General features: G+C 48.5%; 1 protein-coding gene across 1 annotated transcript; it reads left to right on the top strand.

Moving 5' to 3' along the window:
* Nucleotides 1-6,822: 6,822 nt before the first annotated feature.
* PHKG1 (phosphorylase kinase catalytic subunit gamma 1) lies at nucleotides 6,823-20,275 on the top strand. The gene is made up of 10 exons (XM_044673063.1): nucleotides 6,823-6,895; nucleotides 7,015-7,134; nucleotides 8,038-8,213; nucleotides 8,933-8,987; nucleotides 12,039-12,104; nucleotides 12,682-12,845; nucleotides 13,146-13,236; nucleotides 13,694-13,847; nucleotides 15,933-16,058; nucleotides 17,101-20,275. Exons 2-10 carry the CDS (start codon nucleotides 7,052-7,054, stop codon nucleotides 17,347-17,349), a joined length of 1,164 nt encoding a protein of 387 aa, XP_044528998.1. The 5' UTR covers nucleotides 6,823-6,895; nucleotides 7,015-7,051; the 3' UTR covers nucleotides 17,350-20,275.
* The last annotated feature ends 662 nt before the right edge of the window (nucleotides 20,276-20,937 follow it).

The raw sequence follows: 20,937 nt of genomic DNA, 5'->3' as shown, positions 1-20,937 counted from the left end.
GGAAGTGTCCGAGGCTAGATTTGAACCCAGGACCTCCCGTCTCTAGGCCTGACTCTCCATCCATGAGCTACTCAGATGCCCCCTTGACAATATTTTGCAAGACCCAAATTAGTGTTCTGTGGCTAACTCGACTGGACTGGGTGATCTCAAAGGTCCATCCTATTCCCAACATTCTCTGATTCTTAAGTGTCAGCTTTATTATTATTTTTTAATCAAATGGGTAAGCGGGTATGTTTGCTTCCTATGCAGTAAATACAAGGGCTTTGGGGTGGTGGTCCTCGTCCTGCGGACTTTGGTTATTTGTAGACTCGGCCAACGGGATCTTGCCACAGAAAGCCTGGATGAGAAGGTGGTGGGCAGAAAAGGGAGACTGTCAGTGTGGAATAGCCAGGGAGGGGCCGGACTCACTCCGCTGGACTCTTGATCGGGGCCTCAGATTTTCTTGGCTCAGTTGCAGAGTCCTGGACGGTCCCGAGGACGGGGGCCACAGGTATCCCTCGCCTTTCTCTCTCAGCTCTTGCCCAGAGTTCCCCAGCTGGTTGACCAGGTTGGCATGATGGTGGAAACCCAAGTTGTATAAGGCAGAGTCCAGAGAGGTGTCCATCCTGCCACCAGAGAGTCAGAGACCAGCATCATTGCTTCCCCTAACAGTTCTTCAAGCCCCTGCTAGCTGAGTCCTCGAGGGCAGAAGACCTGGGCAGAGGAGCCCTAAGCTGGGATCGGGGAGAGCCCCAGGGAGGACCGAGGGAGACTGGACATGAGGAGAGGGAGATTCCATCAGGGCAACACGCTGACCCTTTGGCTTTCTGTAGGTGACTCTCTCAAGCTCTCCTGTCTTTCTCTTGCATGTGCTAATGCCTTAGCCTTGGTGTTGGGCTTGGGGGGACTCTGGTGTGGCCCAGCTTTCCCTGGGCCCCGATGGTACCCTCAACAATGGAGGCCTCCCTCCGGAGAAGATCTCTCTCGTTCTAAGCCGAGCATTCTCCTGGCTACTATGTCCCTAGGGCCCTGGGAGGCTGAAGGAGAGACTTGCTAAAGATTCTGAAGTGGGAAGGGATGAGCACGTGGTGGATGGAGGATTCTGGCTGTGGGGCAGGAAAGAAGGACCGAAAGGAAGGCAGGACGCGACGCCCTCGGAGATTCCTCCCAGCGGGAGACACTGGACTGAATGAGCCGCTGCTCCGTCCCGGAGTGACTTTTCGGAAGTTGGGAGGGCGGCAGAGATAGCTCCTCGCAGGCGGCGTGCTTGGCCCCTGGCCCTAGACGTGTGCGCGAGGGAGCACCTGAGGTGGCCGAGGGAGAGCTAACAGGACTCAGTGGAAACAGGGCGCGGCTGGGAATCGGGGGGCCGAGTTAGACTCCCTCTCAGGGCCCCGCGTGACCCCGGGCAGCAGCGCCGAGCTCTCTGCTCCTGACCTGCCCCACCTGGAACTCTGGGACCCCCGAGGGCCGCGAGACCCCCGCGAGGCCAGGCACGCCCGCTCTGTGCAAGCGGGCAGGGGAGGCGGCGAGACGGGCAGAGGTGAACCAGGCAGGCTCCATCCCCCCCGGGCGGGGAGTCGAGGCTGGCACCCACGTCATAGACTACGTTCGTGAGGAAGCTGATCCTTCCCTTCAGTCCAAGTTTCCGTCTGAAGGCAGAAGAGGGGCTTCATACCCTTTGGGCTACCCTTTGGGGACTGTGGGACGGAAGTCCTCCGCCGTGCCTCCTCCAGGCTGGGGAGACACGGAGGAATCCCAAGGGAAGAGCCCCCCCAGGAGACTTCCAGCCCGTGCCGGGGAGACTATTCCAGGGGCGTCTGGCCGGCTATGGGGCATTCTGGGCCTCCGGATGAAGAAGGGCTTAGCGGGGAATCTTTATTGGCTGAGTCCGAATCCAGATGTGCCCGCAGGAGCCCGTCTCTGGGCCTGTGACTGTTCAGGGGAGGGGTGGAAGGACAGAGATTTGGAGCTGGAAGGGATCATAGAGGCATCCTGGAGGACCGCCGGCTTTATTGATGAGGAAATGGAGGCTCTGATGGGCTACGAAAAGCCATTTGCTCAAAGTCACACGGAGTGAGTGTTAAGTGGCAGGTTAAGATCTGAATACAGGTTCAGGCCCCTGCGAGGGGTCAACAGGAAGGAGCAAACCTTCCTGTGCTTCCTTCTGTGTGTGTGTGTGTGTGTGTGTGTGTGTGTGTGTGTGTGTGTGTGAATACCTGTGTGTATGTGTGTGTGTGAGAGAGTGTGTGAGTGTGTCTGAGTGTGTGTGAATACCTGTGTGTATGTGTGTGTGTGTGAGAGAGTGTGTGAGTGTGTCTGAGTGTGTGTGAATACCTGTGTGTATGTGTATGAGTGTGTGAATGTGTGTGTGTGCGAGAGTGTGTCTGTTTGTGTGTGTGTGAATACCTGTGTGTATGTGAATGTGTGAGTGTGTGTGAGTATGTCTGAGAGTGTGTGTGTGTGTGTGTGTGTGTGTGTATCTGTGTATCCGCCCCCAGAGATGCTGCTGCTGCTGCTGTTATTCTACAGCCCGAGCTCAGGACACAAGAGGCCTTTCAGGCCAGCCAAGCTCCCAGGTCCCTGCCACAGCCAGGGCTGACATTTGGGCCAGTCAGCAGAAAGGCCTGTTTGTCAGCACCTTCCTGAGCCTGAGCTGAGCCTGAGGAGGAGGGAAGCCAGGCCTTCCCTGTCAGGGGGAGCCCCGGGAGCCCAGCCAAGGGGGCCCAGTGTGGCCAGGTCCCATTCCTAGAGGGCTTTCCCTTTGTCCTTCAGTTCCCCCTTTCATCTCTTCTCCTTTGGTTGCCTCCATTTCTGGTCTCCAGTTTTGCTGAGGCCCTGGTGGGGGTGGGTTCATGGGGGAGGAATGCTGGCCCTCAGGAGCTTCTGTCCCCTCCTGGTGGGTCTGGGCCTGACTGACCCTCCCTGCCAAGGAGGAGGCCCTGGGCTGGCCTCAGGGCCCAGGACCAGAGAGTCACCAGGATGGATGCAGGGCTGTGGGCTTCCCCCAGTGCAGGTTAAGGGCATGGGGCCAGGCAGGGAGGGGGAGGCCACTTTTCTGGGACCCGAGTCTGGCCATTTTATTCCCTGGGCCAAAGGGTCACCTCCCAGGAGCCAGGCTGCCAGGGACACTGGGTCAGAGGACATCAGGCCATCAGCAATCAGCAAACATTTACTGAGAACCAGAGAGCCACTGCTTAAAGTGAGGATGGCCTCCCCTGCCCTCCATCCCTGCCCATCCCCCTGCCTCTGCCTGTGGACCTCCTACCTGGAAACCCTTCAGGAGCCAGTCTGGAGGCCTCCCGGACCTTTCTAGATCTCCCCTTCTCACTGCCCAATCCAGTGCACAGGAGGGCTCCTTAGGAGGTCCTCTAGTCCAACCCCTTCATTCTGTCTCTGAGAGAGCCAACTGAGGGGTTCCAGGGGAGCCCCAGCCTCCCTTCCCTGCTCCTCTCAGGGTCATGGGACTGACTCAGTTCTCCTTCTCTTCTCTCTTCCCCCTCCCTAGCTGCTTGTGAAGTCTCCTTCCTCCCAGCTGCAGAGGACTTGGGGAGATCCTCTCCCGGGCCCTTCACTCACGTAGCTTCTCCTTCTTGAGTTCTTTGAACAGGGCTATTCTATCCCCAAAGAGAACCACACCTGTTTTCTTTGCAGTATCTGTTCTACATGTGACCTTGGGCAAGTCCCTTTACCTATGGATAATGATTCCACGCCCCCTGAATTATTTTGTTTCATTGAGTAAAATGTTAATTTTACTGATAACACAGAGCTTAGGAGTTCACACATTTCCCCCCTTCTCCAGGAATGCTGGAAGTGAGGGGCTGAGCCTGGGGTAGAGGATCCTTGGGATGGGGGTTCTCCAGGAGTGAAACACCTCCTTTGGCAGGAGGCGATCTCCATGATTTTCTGCTTTCCTCCTTGGAAGTCAGGGTAGCCATGAAGTCCACCACACAGCTGCTATAACCTTATATATGTCACACCAGGAAATGAGCTTGACAAAAGGACAATTGAGGACAATCTGAATGCCAATGTCTGTAGCCCAAGACTTCTTTTTTTTTGTTTTTTAAATCTCTACTTTTTGTCCTAGTAACAATTCTAAGACAGAAGGGCAAGGGAGAGGCAAAAGGGGTTCAGTGACTTTCCCAGGGTCACACAGCTAGGAAGTGTCTCAGGCCAGGTTTGAACCCAGATCCTCTTGACTCCACCAAGATTACTTTCATCACTTGCTTCATCACTTTCTTGATTTTGTTGTTTTTGGCAGATTTTTCCAGGCAGCAGGTCAATTCCGTGACAGACACATTGGGACCAGCGACCTAGAAAACCAAGCCCTGTGCCCTTTCCCATAGCCTAGGCATCACCAGTGGAATCAGGGGTGATCGTTCAATATTATGCCCATCACTCCGTAACTTGCCAGAGAACCATCTATTTTCTTTTCTTTTTTTTTTAAACCCTTTACTTCTGTGTATTGGCTCCTTGGTGGAAGAGTGGTAAGGGTGGGCAATGGGGGTCAAGTGACTTGCCCAGGGTCACACAGCTGGGAAGTGACTGAGGCCAGATTTGAACCCAGGACCTCCCGTCTCTAGGCCTGACTCTCAAACCACTGAGCTACCCAGCTGCCCCAAGCTGGGCTGTATCTGAGGCCACATCTGAACCCAGGACCTCTCCCCTCGAGGCCGGGCTCTATCCACTGAGCTACCCAGCTGCCCCCATCTATTTTCTACTTAGCAATAAAGACAAATACTGTGGTCACGAGGGCTCTTACAATGGCAAAACTGTCACAAATGACCTTGGATAGGTGAGGTCAAGGCGTTGGTAAGGCAGAAGGATCGCTGATCATCCTGGTGGATGTTTTTCATGTTTTACTCTAAGCAGGGCATTTGAAGAAGGGGCAGAGATTGTGACTTGTTTAGCTGTATCCCTCGAGTGAACCCCAGACTTTTCCAAGGGGTTAAAGACATCAGTGGATTTTACAACATCCATGGCGCCAGCAGCTACCCATTTGACATTGGTGGGATCATACTTTCAATCATCATCGGGTTTTCATTTTCAGTTTTTATGGTACCCTTGACCTTGTCATGGGGGGGATCATTTAAAACCATGCAGTTCAAATCAATGACAGCATAGGTGATGGCCTCAATAGCCACTCTGCACAAGGTGTAGGTAGCCTTGATTACTATGTGCCCCAAATAGCCAAATCCATCGATTCTGTTGACTCCACCATTCTGTCTCTGGGATGTGCCCACAACAGCAGATGTTGGCACCAAGCTTGGGAGAAGAGCAGAAGACACCAACAAATGCTTTTTGATTTGAACCTGTCCTCCCACCTAGCTGCCCTCCAAGCCCAATTAACCTGTTTTGCCCAAGACATTCTACATCAATATTTCTTGGAAGCATTATTTCCTTGATGTCAATTGTTCTGCCATCAACATAGAATCTGTGTCTTTAATATTCATTACTCTTTGGCCAATGTGGTGACTGGCATCTTTGATCTAAGTTAGACTGGTCCTTAGCAGTTAAGCCAACTGTGTTTGGAAATTCTGTAGTATTTTCAGGTTGGGGTGCCATGGTTTAGAAGGATATTGATAAGCTTCAGAGTGGCCCAGTGAGAACAATTAGGATAGTAAAGGGCTTTAAATTTGTGCCATATGAAGATTGGCTTAAACCTGGAGGACAAGGGAATGTTTGGTCTGTAGAAGAGAAAACTGGAGGTTGGGAGGAGGGAAGATGTGTGTTCTTCCATCTTGGAGGACTTAATGAGATCTCACATGGAAAATGGAAGAGACGTCTCCTGCTCGACCCTAGATGGCAGAACAATGATCAGTGAGTGGAAGTCATAAAGAGAAATAGTTTAGCTTGATGCTAGGAAAAGCTTCTTACAGTTAAGGCTGTCTTGAAGGAAGGGCTGCTTTTTCAGGAGGCAGTGAGAGCCCCCTGAGCAGAAATCTTGGAGTAGAGGCTGGATAAGAACTTGGCAGGTGATAATAGAGGGGATGCTGATTGGTGCCTGTTGTCCCTGTTAAATCTAGGCTGTGATAAGGGCTAAGCCCTTGATTTTTCCAGGAAAAGCTGAGGGTCTTCAAAAGATACATGAAATATACAGTTGTTGTCCCACCTAACTACCCTCTTAAGGATGTGTGTGTGTGTGTGTGTGTGTGTGTGTGTGTGTGTGACTCTTCTTCACATTTAGAGAAACCTAGATTGGAGCCAGATTTTCCTGGAGTTCACCAGCTTAGGACAATAATGCCGAGAGGGAAACTAAGCTTTTTGGGGTCAAGATGGATCCATGTATCTGTGAGCCCTGTGATCCTTAGACTATAGGTCACACCTTGCATTTCCATATATTTTGTACTGACTTACACATGAACTTGTTGTTTCCACAATGGGCTGGAACCCTTGAGGGCAGGGATCCTTTTTGGTTTTGTCTTGGTATTTCCAGCACCCAGCACCATGCCTAGCATAATACCAAACCCTTTAACAAATGTGTGTGGATTGATGGATTGTCCCTGTTAAAATGCAGATCCCATTGGGGGAAGGATAAAGCATGAATCCATTAAGGAGTTTTTGCTCCTTAGTAGAGGGCGTTCTTAACCTTAACCTTAACCTCTGAACATTTTGGATAAGCATTTTGATAACTCTTTCCACATAACTGGCTTCCTTTGCAATCAATCCTCTGGATTTTATTTTATGTCTTAAAACATGATTCTGAGAAGGGCGCATAAGCTTCACCAGAGTGCCAGAGAGGGCCAAAACATACACGGAAAAGGGAAGAACCCCTGCCTTGGTGTGAATTAGTTTGTCAATTCCTTCTCAAAGGGACAACCAACCGGGATGGAAGAGAGGAAAGAATGTGAAGACTCTTTCTTGTGATGGTGGGAATAGGCAGGGTGGTGCCAGTCAGCCAAGACTAAAAGGGGAGGTGAGAGGATACCAACGTTAAACTTGGCCAACTTCATGACTTTTGCCTAGGGGAACCCTCTCTCTACTGCCACCCCTCACTCCACCCCACCCCATGGACTTAATCTCTTTCTCCTCCAGTAAAACCTCTTGGCACCACCTTATTGAAGAATAGACCATGACTCGAGATGAAGGGCTGCCAGACTCCCACTCTGCCCAGGGGTTCTATGAGAAATATGAACCCAAGGAGATCCTGGGGAGGTAAGATCCTTTCCCTCAACATCCTTCCTCCATACCTCTTCGAGAACTCAGATCTTTCCATGGGTGATCTCTCTCTCTCTCTAAATCCATCCCCTACTGGGTCATTTTTCTCCTCGGAACCCTTCAGTTTGGTACTCTGGACTTCATGTGCCAGGTCAAGCAAAGGGGATAAAAACCAGGCCAGATGTATCCCCTTTTAGAGTTATTCTGCCTCTGTTCACTTGAATCTACCCTTAGGTTGGGGATGGGGTTCATTTATGGTCTGAATACATAGCTTAATGGAAAGAAACTTGGGCTGCAAGGTAGGATCGATTCATGGTATCTTTTTTTTAAGTTTTTTTTTTTTTTTTAACCTTCCATCTTGGAGTCAATACTGTGTATTGGCTCCAAGGCAGAAGAGTGGTAAGGGTAGGTAATGGGGGTCAAGTGACTTGCCCAGGGTCACACACCTGGGAAGTGTCTGAGGTCAAATTTGAACCTAGGACCTCCCCCCACCCCAGTCTCTAGACCTGGGTCTCCATCCACTGAGCTACCCAGCTGCTCCCTGATTCATGGTATCTTGGGAAGATAACTCACTTTGGATTCAGAGGACCTGAATTCAAAACCCACCCCTGATGCTTACTGCCTGTATGACCTTGGGCAAGCATTTTTACCTGTCCAAGACTCAATTTTCTCCTTTTTTTAAAATGAGGGGGTGGGACTAGCTTGCCTGTGAGGGTTCTTTTAGCCGTGGATGTATGATTTTCGTCTCAGCTCTGCTGAGGGACTTTAGATGAATGACTGGACCTCTCTGGAGTTCACTTTTCTCCCTTGTAAAATATGTCCTCTTTTGTGGGAAGCTGTCCCACTCCCTGAAGTTGCTGGGGATGCTGGCCTCGTCCCCAGCTGAGCTTCCTTTCCCAGGGGTGTGAGCAGTGTAGTGAGACGCTGTATCCACAAGCTGACCAGGAAGGAGTATGCCGTGAAGATTATCGATATCACTGCTGGCAACCTAAATCCGGAGGAGATTCAGGAACTGCGGGAAGCCACCATCAAGGAGATCGACATCTTGCGCAAGGTCTCCGGGCACCCCAACGTCAGTGAGTCCCCCCTCCGTCAGCTGCCATCCTCGGGGAGAGGGAGGATATGGGGGGTGGTTCAAGAGTCAAGTTCTGGAGTAGGAGGAGTGGGATGGGGGGGGCGGTATGAGTAGGTCTAAGAATAGTCAATCTATGTCTATACCCCACCCCCAAGATGGAGAAACTGGACAATTATTCAGATAATTCACTTCATCAATCCTTTTTTTTTTTTTTTTGCCTCAAATACCCAGGTAGTTGTATTAATTTTCTTCTTTGCATTGCCTGTATAGACCCAGCCCAGCCATCTTCCTGAGAAATGAGAACCTCAAACAGGGAACACTGACCCAAGAGAGAGATTAGCTTGGCCTTCTCCCACTGGGGCCTTTGGCCTTCTCTCTCAGTCAGGCAGGAAGACCCAGACTTCCCAGCTCTAACCCAAAGTCTCCCCCTCTTCCTTCAAAGACGCAGACAGGGCTGGCTGCAGGTAGAAATAAGGACAGAGAGTGTGGGAGCAGGTGGAAGGAGGAAGCTAGGCAAAGCTGCTGGCCAGCTGTGGGAAAGCATGAGGGAACGGCTTTGGGCACCTCCTGTGTGAGACTAACTCCCAAGCCCAGGTCAAGCCTGGTCAGATTGTGCACTAAAGCTCACTCCAGGGCTCGTGCCCCCGTCTCCCCCTCCCTGTGTCCTTCTCCCAAACAACTTCTCTGCAGCTAAAGCTTAGCTGCTCATTTCCGTTACAGTCCAGCTGAAGGACACTTACGAGACCAACACTTTCTTCTTCCTGGTGTTTGACCTGTGAGTACCTACCTGGTCCCCAAAGCTAGCCATTCTCCCAGCCAGGGGCAGGGGCGTCGGGGTGGGCTGGGGTGGGCCTCACAGGGAGCCAGTCTTTGCTTCTGCTGGAGGGAGTCTCTTCTTTCCCCAAACCCAGTTCTATACCATGGGGCTTCGTGAGCCCTGGATGTGGGCTGGGAAAAATCCATTTTCTCATCCTGATTTATCCTCTTAGCAGCAAGTCATTCTGCCTTGCAGAACCAGCAGAACCAGAACCTCAGTTTCCTCTTTTTAGAACGGGGCTGATAATAGTTGCACTGTTGATTTCAGGATGTTGTTGTTGAAAGAAAACCAACACGTTAATACTATAAAAATAGGAACTCTAATTGTGGCTCACCCAGGGGTATGTCATCCATTTTTAGCCTCTCAGGATTCAGAACTGGAAGGCGCCTTAGAAATCAGAGGATAAGGGCAGCTAGGTAGCTCAGTAGATTGAGAGTCAGGCCTAGAGACAGGAGGTCCTGGGTTCTAATCCGACCTCAGACACTTCCCAGCTGTGTGACCCTGGGCAAGTCACTCGACCCCCATGGCCCACCCTTACCACTCTTCCACCTAGGAGCCAATACACAGAAGTTAAGGGTTTTAAAAAAAAAAAAAAAAAAGAAATCAGAGGATAATAGATCCCATTTAGTTCAAATGTTTCATTATATAGAGGGGGAAACTGAGGCTAAATCAGCTCAAGCTTCTGAACAGCAACAACCAGATGGGCAAGAGTGGTATGATCTCTGGATTAAATGTCAGAAAGCTCACTGGTGCCCTTACTACTTTTCTGCCTTGGAACCAATACTTAGTATTGTTTCTAAGACAGAAGGGGAAGATTAAAAAAAAAAGACACACTAAGTGTGTAACCCTGGATAAACCACATCGCCACTTTCCTCAGCTATAAAATAAGGAACCTAGACTAGATCATTTCTGAGGTCTTTTCTGGTTCTAAATTGAGGATTCTTGGAGACTCGAACAAAAGATTTACCTGGAAGAAGGACTTCTTGGGTTCCTTCAGTCCTTCCCATCTGAATATATTTCTTTACCATCAGGAAATTCCTCCTTCAAAGAGGCTAGCATGGGTTTGTCTTGATTTAAGAAAACATTTAATTATAGCTTACGTCTTAATATTACAAAAAGATTCACCACCAGAGTCCTGGCCCTTTCCTGGAGGAGGCACTCAGGCAATGTTCATTGTTCACTAATGAAGACCATGACAGCAAATTCCCCAGGTGTATTGATAAATGGACTTAAGCATAATCTTTTAGGAGCACATCGATTACATGAAGCAAGTCTTAGAACTCTTGGGCTAGCCACTCACAATACCTCTCCCCCAATCAGCCAACCCCAGCATTTGCTTTTCCTGTCTAATAGATCTTGGCCAACTAGCAGGTACTTGGACCAGTCACTGTTCTTGGGCCTCCTTTTCCCTATCTATAAAGTAGGAATATTGATATCTACCTTTTAGGGTTATTGTGAAACTCACAGCAGATAAGGAACCTGGGAAAATTTGAAGTATAATAGAAATCGGAATTATTAATATTATCAATTCTATGAGAGACAACTTCAAAATCCCATGACTCTATTCTTGGTCTTTGACAAATGTCCATCTCCTCCTTTGTTGTCACAAGAGTCCCTGTCCCTTCGTTGGGGTGCTGAAGGTGGAATAAGAAGAGGGAATTAGGACTGAGATCCTAACCAGAGGAGCTACTTGACTTGGAGGAATTTATAGTGATAATAACCCAGAGGAAAGGACAGGGGGTGGGGAGAGGAGACCCACTCGGGTACCTTTCTGTTTTGTTTTTTTTTTTAAATTCTTACCTTCTGTTTTGCAATCAGTACCGTGTATTGGTTCCAAGGCAGAAGAGTGGTAAGGGTGGGCAATGGGGGTCAAGTGACTTGTCCAGGGTCACACAGCTAGGAAGTGTCTGAGGCCAGATTTGAGCCCAGGTCCTCTTGTCTCTGGATCTGACTCTCAATCCACTGAGCTTCCCAGCTGCCCCCCTTTTCTGTTTGTTTGTTTTTAACTAGTAAGAAACTCCTCAGTTTCTTTGGCTAGGATTAGCTGCAGCTGTTCTGGGTTCTTCATGATTTTCACAACTGCTGAGTAGGCAGCAAAGGGAGGAGTAAGGAAGGGGGCTGGGAGGGAAGTAACAGTTGAAATGTCTCATCTTCAGTAAGAGTTGTTATTATATGATCATAATACATGATCATAAATATTATATTATAATAAATGATATTATATTATATTATCATAAAAATGGCTTTTTTATGAAGCCCACCCAGAGGTGACCTGAGTGGTAGGTGTGGGGATGGGGGTCAAGAAAATATAAAAAAATCGAACCTGGGGTATCAAACCAACACCCTGACAGGGCCAGCAGTCTGACTCACGTGCCCCAAGCTGTCAACTCTGAGCCTCTTGTCCTTTTCACTCAAGTATAACTGACACATTCAGACTGGACCAGACCGTTGGTGACGTAAGTGGGGCACACAGTTGCCCATCAGCCTCTCCCATCACATTATCATCGCAGGTTGGATTAAAGCTTCCATCCAGGCATTGAGATTCTGTGGCCAGAAGTCCTCCTGAGTTTTTCTATTCTAGTGTTCTTCCATTTCCTTGGCTCCCTTTCCTTTATGCTTCCCGTCCCCTCAACCTTTCCCCCTCTGCCTAATTTGCCAGGCAGTCCACAAACATTTATGTTTGAGCTACTCTGCTCAGCACTAGAGATTCAAAGAAAGACAAAACAATCAGATACAAACTGGATCTCTTCAGGATGGATGGCAGATAACCTGAGGGCAAGGTGCCAGCTTGAAGAGGGATGGAGAAAGGCTTCTTTCTCCCTTTTTCCAAATCTTGAACCTCTGCCTCCATTTTGAGAGGCAACTTCTCTCTCTCTTTTTTTCCGGGACTTCATGTTAGTAGGCTACCATGGGGATTCTGGGACACAAGGGAGCGCCTATGATAAGAAAAAACTGGGGCAGGAGCGTCTCGTACATTCATTCTTCTGTCCCTCCAACACCTGTCTGTAGGATGAAGAGAGGCGAGCTCTTTGACTACCTCACTGAAAAAGTCACCTTGAGTGAGAAAGAAACCAGGTGAGGGGAGCTGGTCACCAGGTACTTCCTAAGCTGCTTTCCCTACCCTATTGGACCTTATTATCGTCATCATTGTCATCACCATCACCATTATTTCTATGAGGGACTGACGCTTTCTGAGGTTTGTTATTCCTCTGGTAATTGCCCGTCTCCTCCTCTGCTTCAACAAGAGTCTCTGTCTCTATTGGGGCATTGAAGGAGAAGGGAATCAGGCCTGGGACTACAACCAGAGTTTCCACATGGCTCCGGTGGGGGTAGTGATAGCAATCCGGATGTTCCTTCATATTCTAGGTACAAGGGTCTCTGATTGTGGGGAATATGCTAGGCCCTGTCCATGCCAGAGGACACGTTGGCAGGAGGCATGGCTGGGAGGAGAGGTTGAGGTTTTGCTTCTCCCCTTTATTATGGGATTAATAGCCACAGTCCCTTCGTGGAGATTGTCAGACGCTTGGGTCCTGGTCAGAAGTTTATGGACTTCAATGCAGCAGATCGGTAGAGGCTTAGGGCTCAGGGTGTTCTGAACAATGCCACTTTTCTCCTTTCTCCTTCCCTCCCTTGCACCCCTCTCCTCGACCAGGAAGATCATGCGAGCCCTGCTAGAGGTTATCTGCTACCTGCACAAGCTGGACATTGTACACCGAGACCTGAAGCCAGAAAACATCCTCCTAGATGATGATATGAATATCAAACTCACTGACTTTGGCTTCTCCTGCCAGCTGGACCCTGGAGAGAAGCTTCGAGGTGGGGCAGCCAAGACCTTTCTCCTTATTCTCTAACCTGTTGCCTGCTTCAGGTTACCTGGCTAATCCCCTGCCCTCTCCATGCTCTTCCTCACTTGAGGCTGTGAGTCTTGACTAGTGACTGGGATAAGACCAACCCTGGCATGTTTCTTGCTCTGACTATGTTGTTCTTATAGACCTTTCACCTCTCCATCCTCCTTCTCTTTGTTTTCTTCTCGTTCCACCTTCTCTGCCTTCTCTCCCCCCACCCCCAAGTTTGAGCCTTTTCCTCAATGTCTCCTTCTCTTTCTGCTCCTGCCAGAGGTGTGTGGGACTCCAAGTTACTTGGCCCCTGAGATCCTCGAGTGCTCCATGAATGACAGCCACCCTGGTTACGGGAAAGAAGTAGACATGTGAGTTGTAGGCAGGGAAGAAGGGGAGGGGTTGGTAGCAAAGAAGGGGGTCAGCATAAGGTTTGGGGGATTGGAGGCAAAGGTGGACCCTGTTGTTCTTGGAATAATGGAAGGGGAAAAATGAAGACCCCAGAATTCAAGTCAATGCATCAAGCACTGGCTATCTTGACATCAGAGAACTGAAGATGAGAATGCATCTCTCTTCTCATTAGAGAAGATAGAGAAGGAAGCATCAACTTCCAGGTGTGGCCAATATGCCCACTCGTTTGGTTTAATGTTTGTATTTTAAGGGAAGGTTCTAATTGTAGTAGTGGTAGCGGGAGGAGGAGGAGGAAATAGACACAAACAGAGGGAAAGATTGGGAAGCGAGAGAAATGTAAATAAAATAAATTTCAAAAGAAACGCTGAGCTGGTCCCTGAGTGCTGGTACCTGGTGTCTCCTCCCTTCTGTCCCCAGGTGGAGCACAGGTGTGATCATGTACACCCTCCTGGCTGGCTCTCCCCCTTTCTGGCACCGCAAGCAGATGCTGATGTTAAGAATGATCATGAGTGGCAACTACCAGTTTGGTTCCCCAGAATGGGATGACCGATCAGACACTGTAAAGGACCTTGTGAGTACTGGGCTCTCCTTTCTAGGTTGGAGCCATGATAGGGAAGAGAAGGGAGGGAGGCTGCCCGGGACTGTGGAAAGAATATTGGACTGGAAGTCAGGAAGTGTGGGTTTTAGTGTTAGTGGTATTACTTTTTTTATACATTTTTTAAACCCTTAACTTCTGTGTATTGGCTCCTTGGTGGAAGAGTGGTGAGGGTGGGCCATGGGGGTCAAGTGACTTGCCCAGGGTCACACAGCTGGGAAGTGTCTGAGGCCGGCTTTGAACCCAGGACCTCCCGTCTCTAGGCCTGGCTCTCACTCCACTGAGCTACCCAGCTGCCCCCAGTGGTATTACTTTGATGTGTGATCACTTTTGTGCCTCAGTTTCTTTATCTGTCAAATGAGGCGATAGATTAGATAATCTTCAGGGTCCCATCTGCTCTGATGCTCTTTAAATCTCCTCTGCCATTTAAAGGCCTTCTGTATCTATTTGTCTCCTTTCTCTCTGTCTCTCTCTCGTATATATTTATATCTATCATCATCTATTGCTATGTATATTCTTATATTCTTGTCCAGCTAGCTAGCTCTATCTATGCATCTGTCTCGTGCCTGTCTGTCTTATCTATATCTCTGCAGCTTCTCTTTCTAGCCTGATTTCACATTACTCCTCATGCACTCTTTTCCAGACCACATACTATTCCTCATATATGGATGGCCTCCAGCGGCTTCCCCTCCCCAATTCTTATCCCTGTGCCTTTCTTTGGAGCCTTTTCCCTTCTCACTCTCAGAATTCCTAACTCCTGGCAAGGTTCACATCACAAGCCATAGTCTAAGAAGTGATATTAAACTCAAATGCAAACATTGACTTAGAAAACCACAAACGGACATTTTCTGTGTTATATTTTTACTTGTTTTATTAAATATTTCCCAATTAGATTTTTTTCTTTTCTTTTTTTTAAACCCTTTACTTCTGTGTATTGGCTCCTTGGTGGAAGAGTGGTAAGGGTGGGCAATGGGGGTCAAGTGACTTGCCCAAGGTCACACAGCTGGGAAGTGTCTGAGGCCAGATTTGAACCTAGGACCTCCCATCTCTAGGCCTGGCTCTCCATCCACTGAGCTACCCAGCTGTCCCCCCCCCCAAATTAGATTTTAATGTGAGTAGACCTTCACTCTGAATGCTGCATGGGGTCCTCAGGGCACATTTCTGACACCTTTGCTCTAGAGAAGTCCTTTCTCTAACCCTTCCAGTCGATAATACTCTCCTTTCTTCCCTACTCAAATCAACTTGTAATTTTTTTAACCCTTGCCTTCTGTCTTAGAATCAATGCTAAGTATTGGTTCCAAGGCAGAAGAACTGCTAAGAGCTAGGCAAAGGGGATGAAGTGACTTCCCCAGGGTCACCCAGCTAGGAAGTATCTGAGGCTAGATTGGAACTCAAGTCCTCCCAACTCCAGGTCTGGCACTCTATCTACTGTGCTACCTAACTACCTCCACCCTGTATTTAGTTTTATAGAATCATAGATTTAGATATCAAAAGGACCTCAGACACCATCTAGTCCAACCCCTACGTTTTACAGATGATGCCGAGGCTCAGAGTCATCCGATTTCCCCCAAGTCACAGAGGACAGTGGCAGGATTTGAACCTGATCCTCTGACTTAAGAGCTAGTGTTATTTCCACAGTACCAGGATTCATTACTTTGTATGTTGAGCATTCACTTGTCTGTACAACCATTTCATCCTCGCAGTAGAATCCATGCTGCACGAGGGCAGAGACAGTTTTAGTTTTTGTCTTTATATTCCTAGGATGATGCTTTGGCATTCATGTTAATGGAATGAACCAATGAATGAATAGTTCCGCTCTGGCTAGGACTGGGATCTCAGGGAAAGGAGGGTCTGCTGTGGATTTTTCATGGAAGGAGGGGGACAATAAGCTGTGGTTGGACGGGGCTCTGCCTGGAGATAGAGGAGAGCTGGACATGGAGGGAGGAAGGACTCGCCTATTTTCCCAATGCCACATTCTCTCCATGGTTCAACCAGTATATTGTGGCGTGGTCAGACGTCCCCGTCAGTGCTACTGAGGGGGAACCCTTTGGCTCCTTCCAGATCTCTCGCCTCCTGGTCCTGAGCCCGCAGCAACGGTGTACAGCTGAGGAAGCCCTGGCTCACCCCTTTTTCCAGCAATACGTGGTCCAGGAAGTCCGTCACTTCAGCCCCAGGGGCAAGTTCAAGGTAGAGACCTTTTGGCTCCCATTCCCTCTGTAGAACTTGGCTCTCAAAGAAACTGCCACTCATTGGCCCATTCTGGGTCTCCCCCGCCTTCTCGCATCTCGTTCTCATCTGAACTCCCCCTCTCTGCAGTTGTAGTCTTTCTGGCCTCAGAGTGGACTCCAGAAATGAGCTGAGAGTTCCTCTTGTCTGATTTCTACCCCCCCCCCCACACTGGAGGAACATTCTCTGAGGGGGTGTGTGTGGGGGAGATGATTCCCCTACATCTAAGACAGGCTGGAAGGGGCAAACCTGACTTCCTAGACAGCCCTCCACCTGCCCAATCCAAAAGGCTGCCCGTTCTATTGGGAAACAGTGGCATTTGAGTATTGGTACTGGAGAAGGAAGCCTCACGCAGCCAGATTCAGGCTGGACCAAGGAGCTTCTGAGATCCTTTCTGATTCTTGGAGATTGGATGCTTACTCTAATGGGGAATATAGGCAAGTAACTTCCTTGCTTTGGCCTCAGTTTTCCCATTTAGAAAATGGGCATATGAATACAGTCTTGACTTCCCTGGTTGATTGGTAGGAAAATACTTTGAAAACCTGAAAGCAGCATAGAAATGTGGATAAGGGTGAGGGATTAGTGCTCATTGGGGGTCTCTCTCCATCACTGCAGGCTGGCACTTCCTCCTTAGAGAGTTATCTAGAGAGAGATGAAGTGACTTGTCCAGAATCATCCAGCCAGGATTTGTCCAAGAAAGATCTTGAATCCAGCCTTTTGGGGCTCAGAGGTGTTAGCATCTCCTTTCAGGGAATCATCCATTTGGAGCTGGGAGGGGCCTTGGGTGAAATTTAGGTCAACCCACTAGTTTTACTGAATAATTGAGGCACAGAGCAGTCAGGGTGGTCACTGGTCATAGTGACAGAGCTGGAATTTGAATCTAGGACCTCTGACCTCTCTTTTCCAATCCATCGCTCCTCCGATGTAGGGAGGTTCCCCCAGGGAAGGGGAGAAGGGGGTCCCCTGGGTCCCCCCACTGTGGTCTTCTGTCCCTCTTCTGCAGGTGATTGCCTTGACTGTGCTCGCCTCCGTCCGAGTCTACTACCAATACCGGCGCATGAAGCCAGTGACTCGAGAGATTGTACTCCGAGACCCCTATGCGCTGAGACCACTGAGGAAGCTCATCGACGCCTGTGCCTTCCGCATCTATGGCCACTGGGTGAAGAAGGGCCAGCAACAGAACCGGGCTGCGCTCTTCGAGAACACTCCCAAGGCTGTGCTCCTCTCCCTGGTTGAGGAAGAAGGATTCTGAGTGCCTCTGGAGCCCAAACCCCAGGGCCGTCTGCCACCGGCTGGGTGACTTTGGCTGAGTTACTTGCCTTCTCTGGGCCCTGGAAGTTCCTCGGGGCTCCCTGCTTCTCCCAGGCTTCCCCAGGGATTTGGAGGTGTGGAGTAGAGCCCAAGGAGGCAATTGAGTCTTTGCTGAAGGGCACCCACTAGAGATGCCCCTTGTGCTGGCTTGAATTTCCTCCTTGTTGAGTCTCACTGTTGGGGATGGGAAGCAGGATGTCCCCCTGGCCACTAATTAGGAGCTCAATCTCAAGATGGAGGGCAAGAGCAAAAGGGGGGTCAAGCTGGAAATGGGAGTCTCAGCCTTCTGCTCAGACCTCTCTGAGAAGCCCAGGCCCTTTGCCCACCTCCGTCCTGCCAGACAGCATACAGTAATAGAAAATGTCCTGGATTAGGAGTCTGGAAAACTCACTTCTAGTCTAGATTCTGCTTCTGACTAGTTTTGTGCCCTGGGGCCAGTCACTGCCCAATTCTGAATCTCAGCTTTCCTCAACAGCCAAATGAGGGTTTGACACAATGGCACTAGGAGTTCCCTGAGAAAATGTCAGTGCTCCTGCTGTTTCCCTCTTTCATATGTGATAGCCAGAGCTAGAATATGAAATATGTGTCTGAAAACTAATATTACATATCAGAAAGATTAATTGTTTTTTTTCTTTTTTTGTAAAAAGAGGCTTCATTTAATCTGTTCTGCTCTAAAATGTTCCTGACATCCTTGGCCACCCCTTTATTCTCAGAGAATGTTTCAGAGTCTCAGATCCTATTCCTTCCACACATTGAAACATTAATTTTGGGGTTTGACAATCAATATCGAGGCTCAGATTCGAAAATTGTTGCTAAATTAGTTTGAGAAATTTTGCATTCTGTGGTATCCACTGTTCATCCTATTTCTGACCACCTGTGATGATTGCCCACGGGCTTTCAGATTCTTTATCCAATAGGCAGGTGACCCTGCAGTCAATATTGAGGGCTTGGTTTCCTTGAGTTGGTGGTGGTCCTCGTCCCATAGGCCTGGATCAATCATTGCTCTTCCCACAGAGGACCCGAGTGGGAGTGCTGGTGAGGTGATAGATGGGCTAGAAGGAGGGACCGTAGTTGTGGTGGAGGGCGTAGCCCCATCTGTCCTTGAGGTTCTGTTAGCAGAGAGTTCTGGTAGACCATAAGGACAGAGGCCACAGTGGTTTCTTGTCTTGTCTCTTGGCAATTGTTCACCGCTTTCCAAGTAGAGAGTCTGGTTGACATCATGGCAGAACCCCAAGTGGTCCAAGGCAGTCTATAGTAGAACCTCTCTGTCATCAACTGGGTGAATGAGTCAGGACCTGGGACAGCACTTCCACACAAACCCTTGATGTCCCCATACTCTGAGGCTGAGGGAGGAAATCAGGAAGGTGATGGCTTTTTTGATTTATCCTCATCTTGAAGCTCATCCTAGAGTCAAAGTCGTTTTGATGATTTTATAAACAAAATTATATACTCTTGGGTAAACTACTTCCTTTTGGTGAGCCTTAGTTTCCTCTTTTGTAAAATGGTGATGGTGGACGAGGTAATCTCAAAGTTTCCTTCCATCCTGAAGATTCTAAAGTTCACATGTACCAGAACCAGGGTTTGGTCTATAATGGAACAGACCAGACCAGAGATGACTCCGGCGTAGGCCCTCATCATCACTTCATGCCTCTACCATTGTGTCAGCTTGCTGGTTGGTATCTCTGCCTCAACTCTCTTCCCTCTCTAGTCTTCTCCTCTTAGCCATCAAATTGCTAGTCTGACAATGTTATCATACTATTCCCTAAAAGTCAATGGCTCCCCATTGCCTCCAGTATCAAATATAAAATCCTCTCTTTGGCTTATAAAGTCCCGGGCAAACTGCCTCCTTACCTTTGGAGGACTCTTACACCTTACATCCCCCTCCTCCACGAACCAGTGACATCTCTTTGCTCTTCCTGGCTGGCCTAGAACTTCCTTCATCTTCATGTCCACCTTCTTGGTTCCCTTAAAGTCTCAGCTAAAGTTCCATCTTCTGCAAGAAGTCACTTCTGGTCCCCCTCAATACCGGTGCCTTCCCTCTGTTGATTATCTGCAATTTGCCCTGTACAGTGTGTCCCAAAAGACTTTGAGCAGTTTTAAGCTTCAGTAGTTTAGGACCAAGTTAAGGCTTTTGGGGTACCCCGTGTATAAACACACCCTTTTTATTTGGTGGTTTGCATGTTGACTTCCAAATTAAATTGTGAGCTCTTTGAGAACAGGGACTGCCTTTTGACTTTCTTGGTATCCCCAGAACTTAAACAGTAGGCACTTAATTAATTACTAGTTGGAGTCAGGGAGAGGAGATGTGGGTTTGAATCCTACTTCCAACACTGACCAGCCTGGATGATCGTGGGTAAAAGTTCCTCGTCTTTCTGCATCTTGGCTTTCTCTAAAGTAGAATGATGATAGCACCCATAATTCCTCCCCTTCCAGGCTTGGCAGGAGACTTACAGGAGAGCACAGATCCAGAGCTAAAAGGGTCCTCTGAGACCATCTGATCAGTGGGGTTCTCTAAGTGGGGTCCTCAGACCCCTGAGGTCTTTGAAGTCAAAACTATTTCCATACTAATACTAAGCTGTTATTTGCCCGTTAAGATGCTCCTCCCATGTCAAGCTGTACTTCTGGGAGAAGCCAGATTTTCTGCACATCCTTCAATTGGAATCACATACCACAACTTCTTGCAAACACAGTAAGAGTGAATGAACAGGCAGATAAGAGAATCCAGCTGTCCTCGATGAAGCCAGATACTAAAGAGATTTGCAAAAAAATGTGTAAAACAATGCCACTCTGCTCGCTAGATTTTTTTTGTTTCGGAAGATAGAATTATTTTTCATAAAAATATGTTCTGTTAACATATAATGGTTTTCATTGTTATTTTTGAATGAATTAATAAACATTTCAAACACTTCTCAGTTTTAATTTCTAATTGACAGATGGAATCCACATAAACAAAAGCTCTTTGGGATCCTCAGTCATTTTTAAGAACTTTATGTAAAGGAGTCCTGGAACCAAAAAATTAGAACTGCTAATCTTGTTCAACTCCCTCATAATACAGATGAGGAAACTAAGGTTCAGAGAACTTTAAGGACTTGCCCAAGGTCACCCAGAGAGTAGGCAGCATTTGAACTCAGGTCTTCTGCCTCCAGTCAATGCTCCTCCCACTCAGCTGTTGATGGATGACATCTGTAGATCTCAGAGCAGTAGATAAATGCCCATTATGTTTAGCTTGCCTATGTCTAGGGGAGGCCTCAGAGCAAAGGAAAATCCTCAGCTGCTGTATTTTAAAGGCATCTGGCTATTTATGTAACATCATAGGATCTCATCTGGGGAGCGTCTCCAGGCTGGATGATAAAGCCCTTTAAATGACTGAAAGCCTTCACCCGGCTGCCAAACAATATTTCACGGCCCCTGGAGGCAGCTCTGTGCCTTCATGAAGGCAGTGTTTACAAAAAGTAAATGTCTCATAAATAATCAAGTGGATTCTTGAATATTTCAGCATCCTGCCTCCTGGCATGGGATCTGAGAGACT

This window comes from Gracilinanus agilis, chromosome 4 (genome assembly GCF_016433145.1).
Source record: "Gracilinanus agilis isolate LMUSP501 chromosome 4, AgileGrace, whole genome shotgun sequence".
NCBI lineage: Eukaryota > Metazoa > Chordata > Mammalia > Didelphimorphia > Didelphidae > Gracilinanus > Gracilinanus agilis.
The sequence above is the reverse complement of the archived record's forward strand: the minus strand, read 5'-3'. Positions and strand labels throughout refer to the sequence as shown.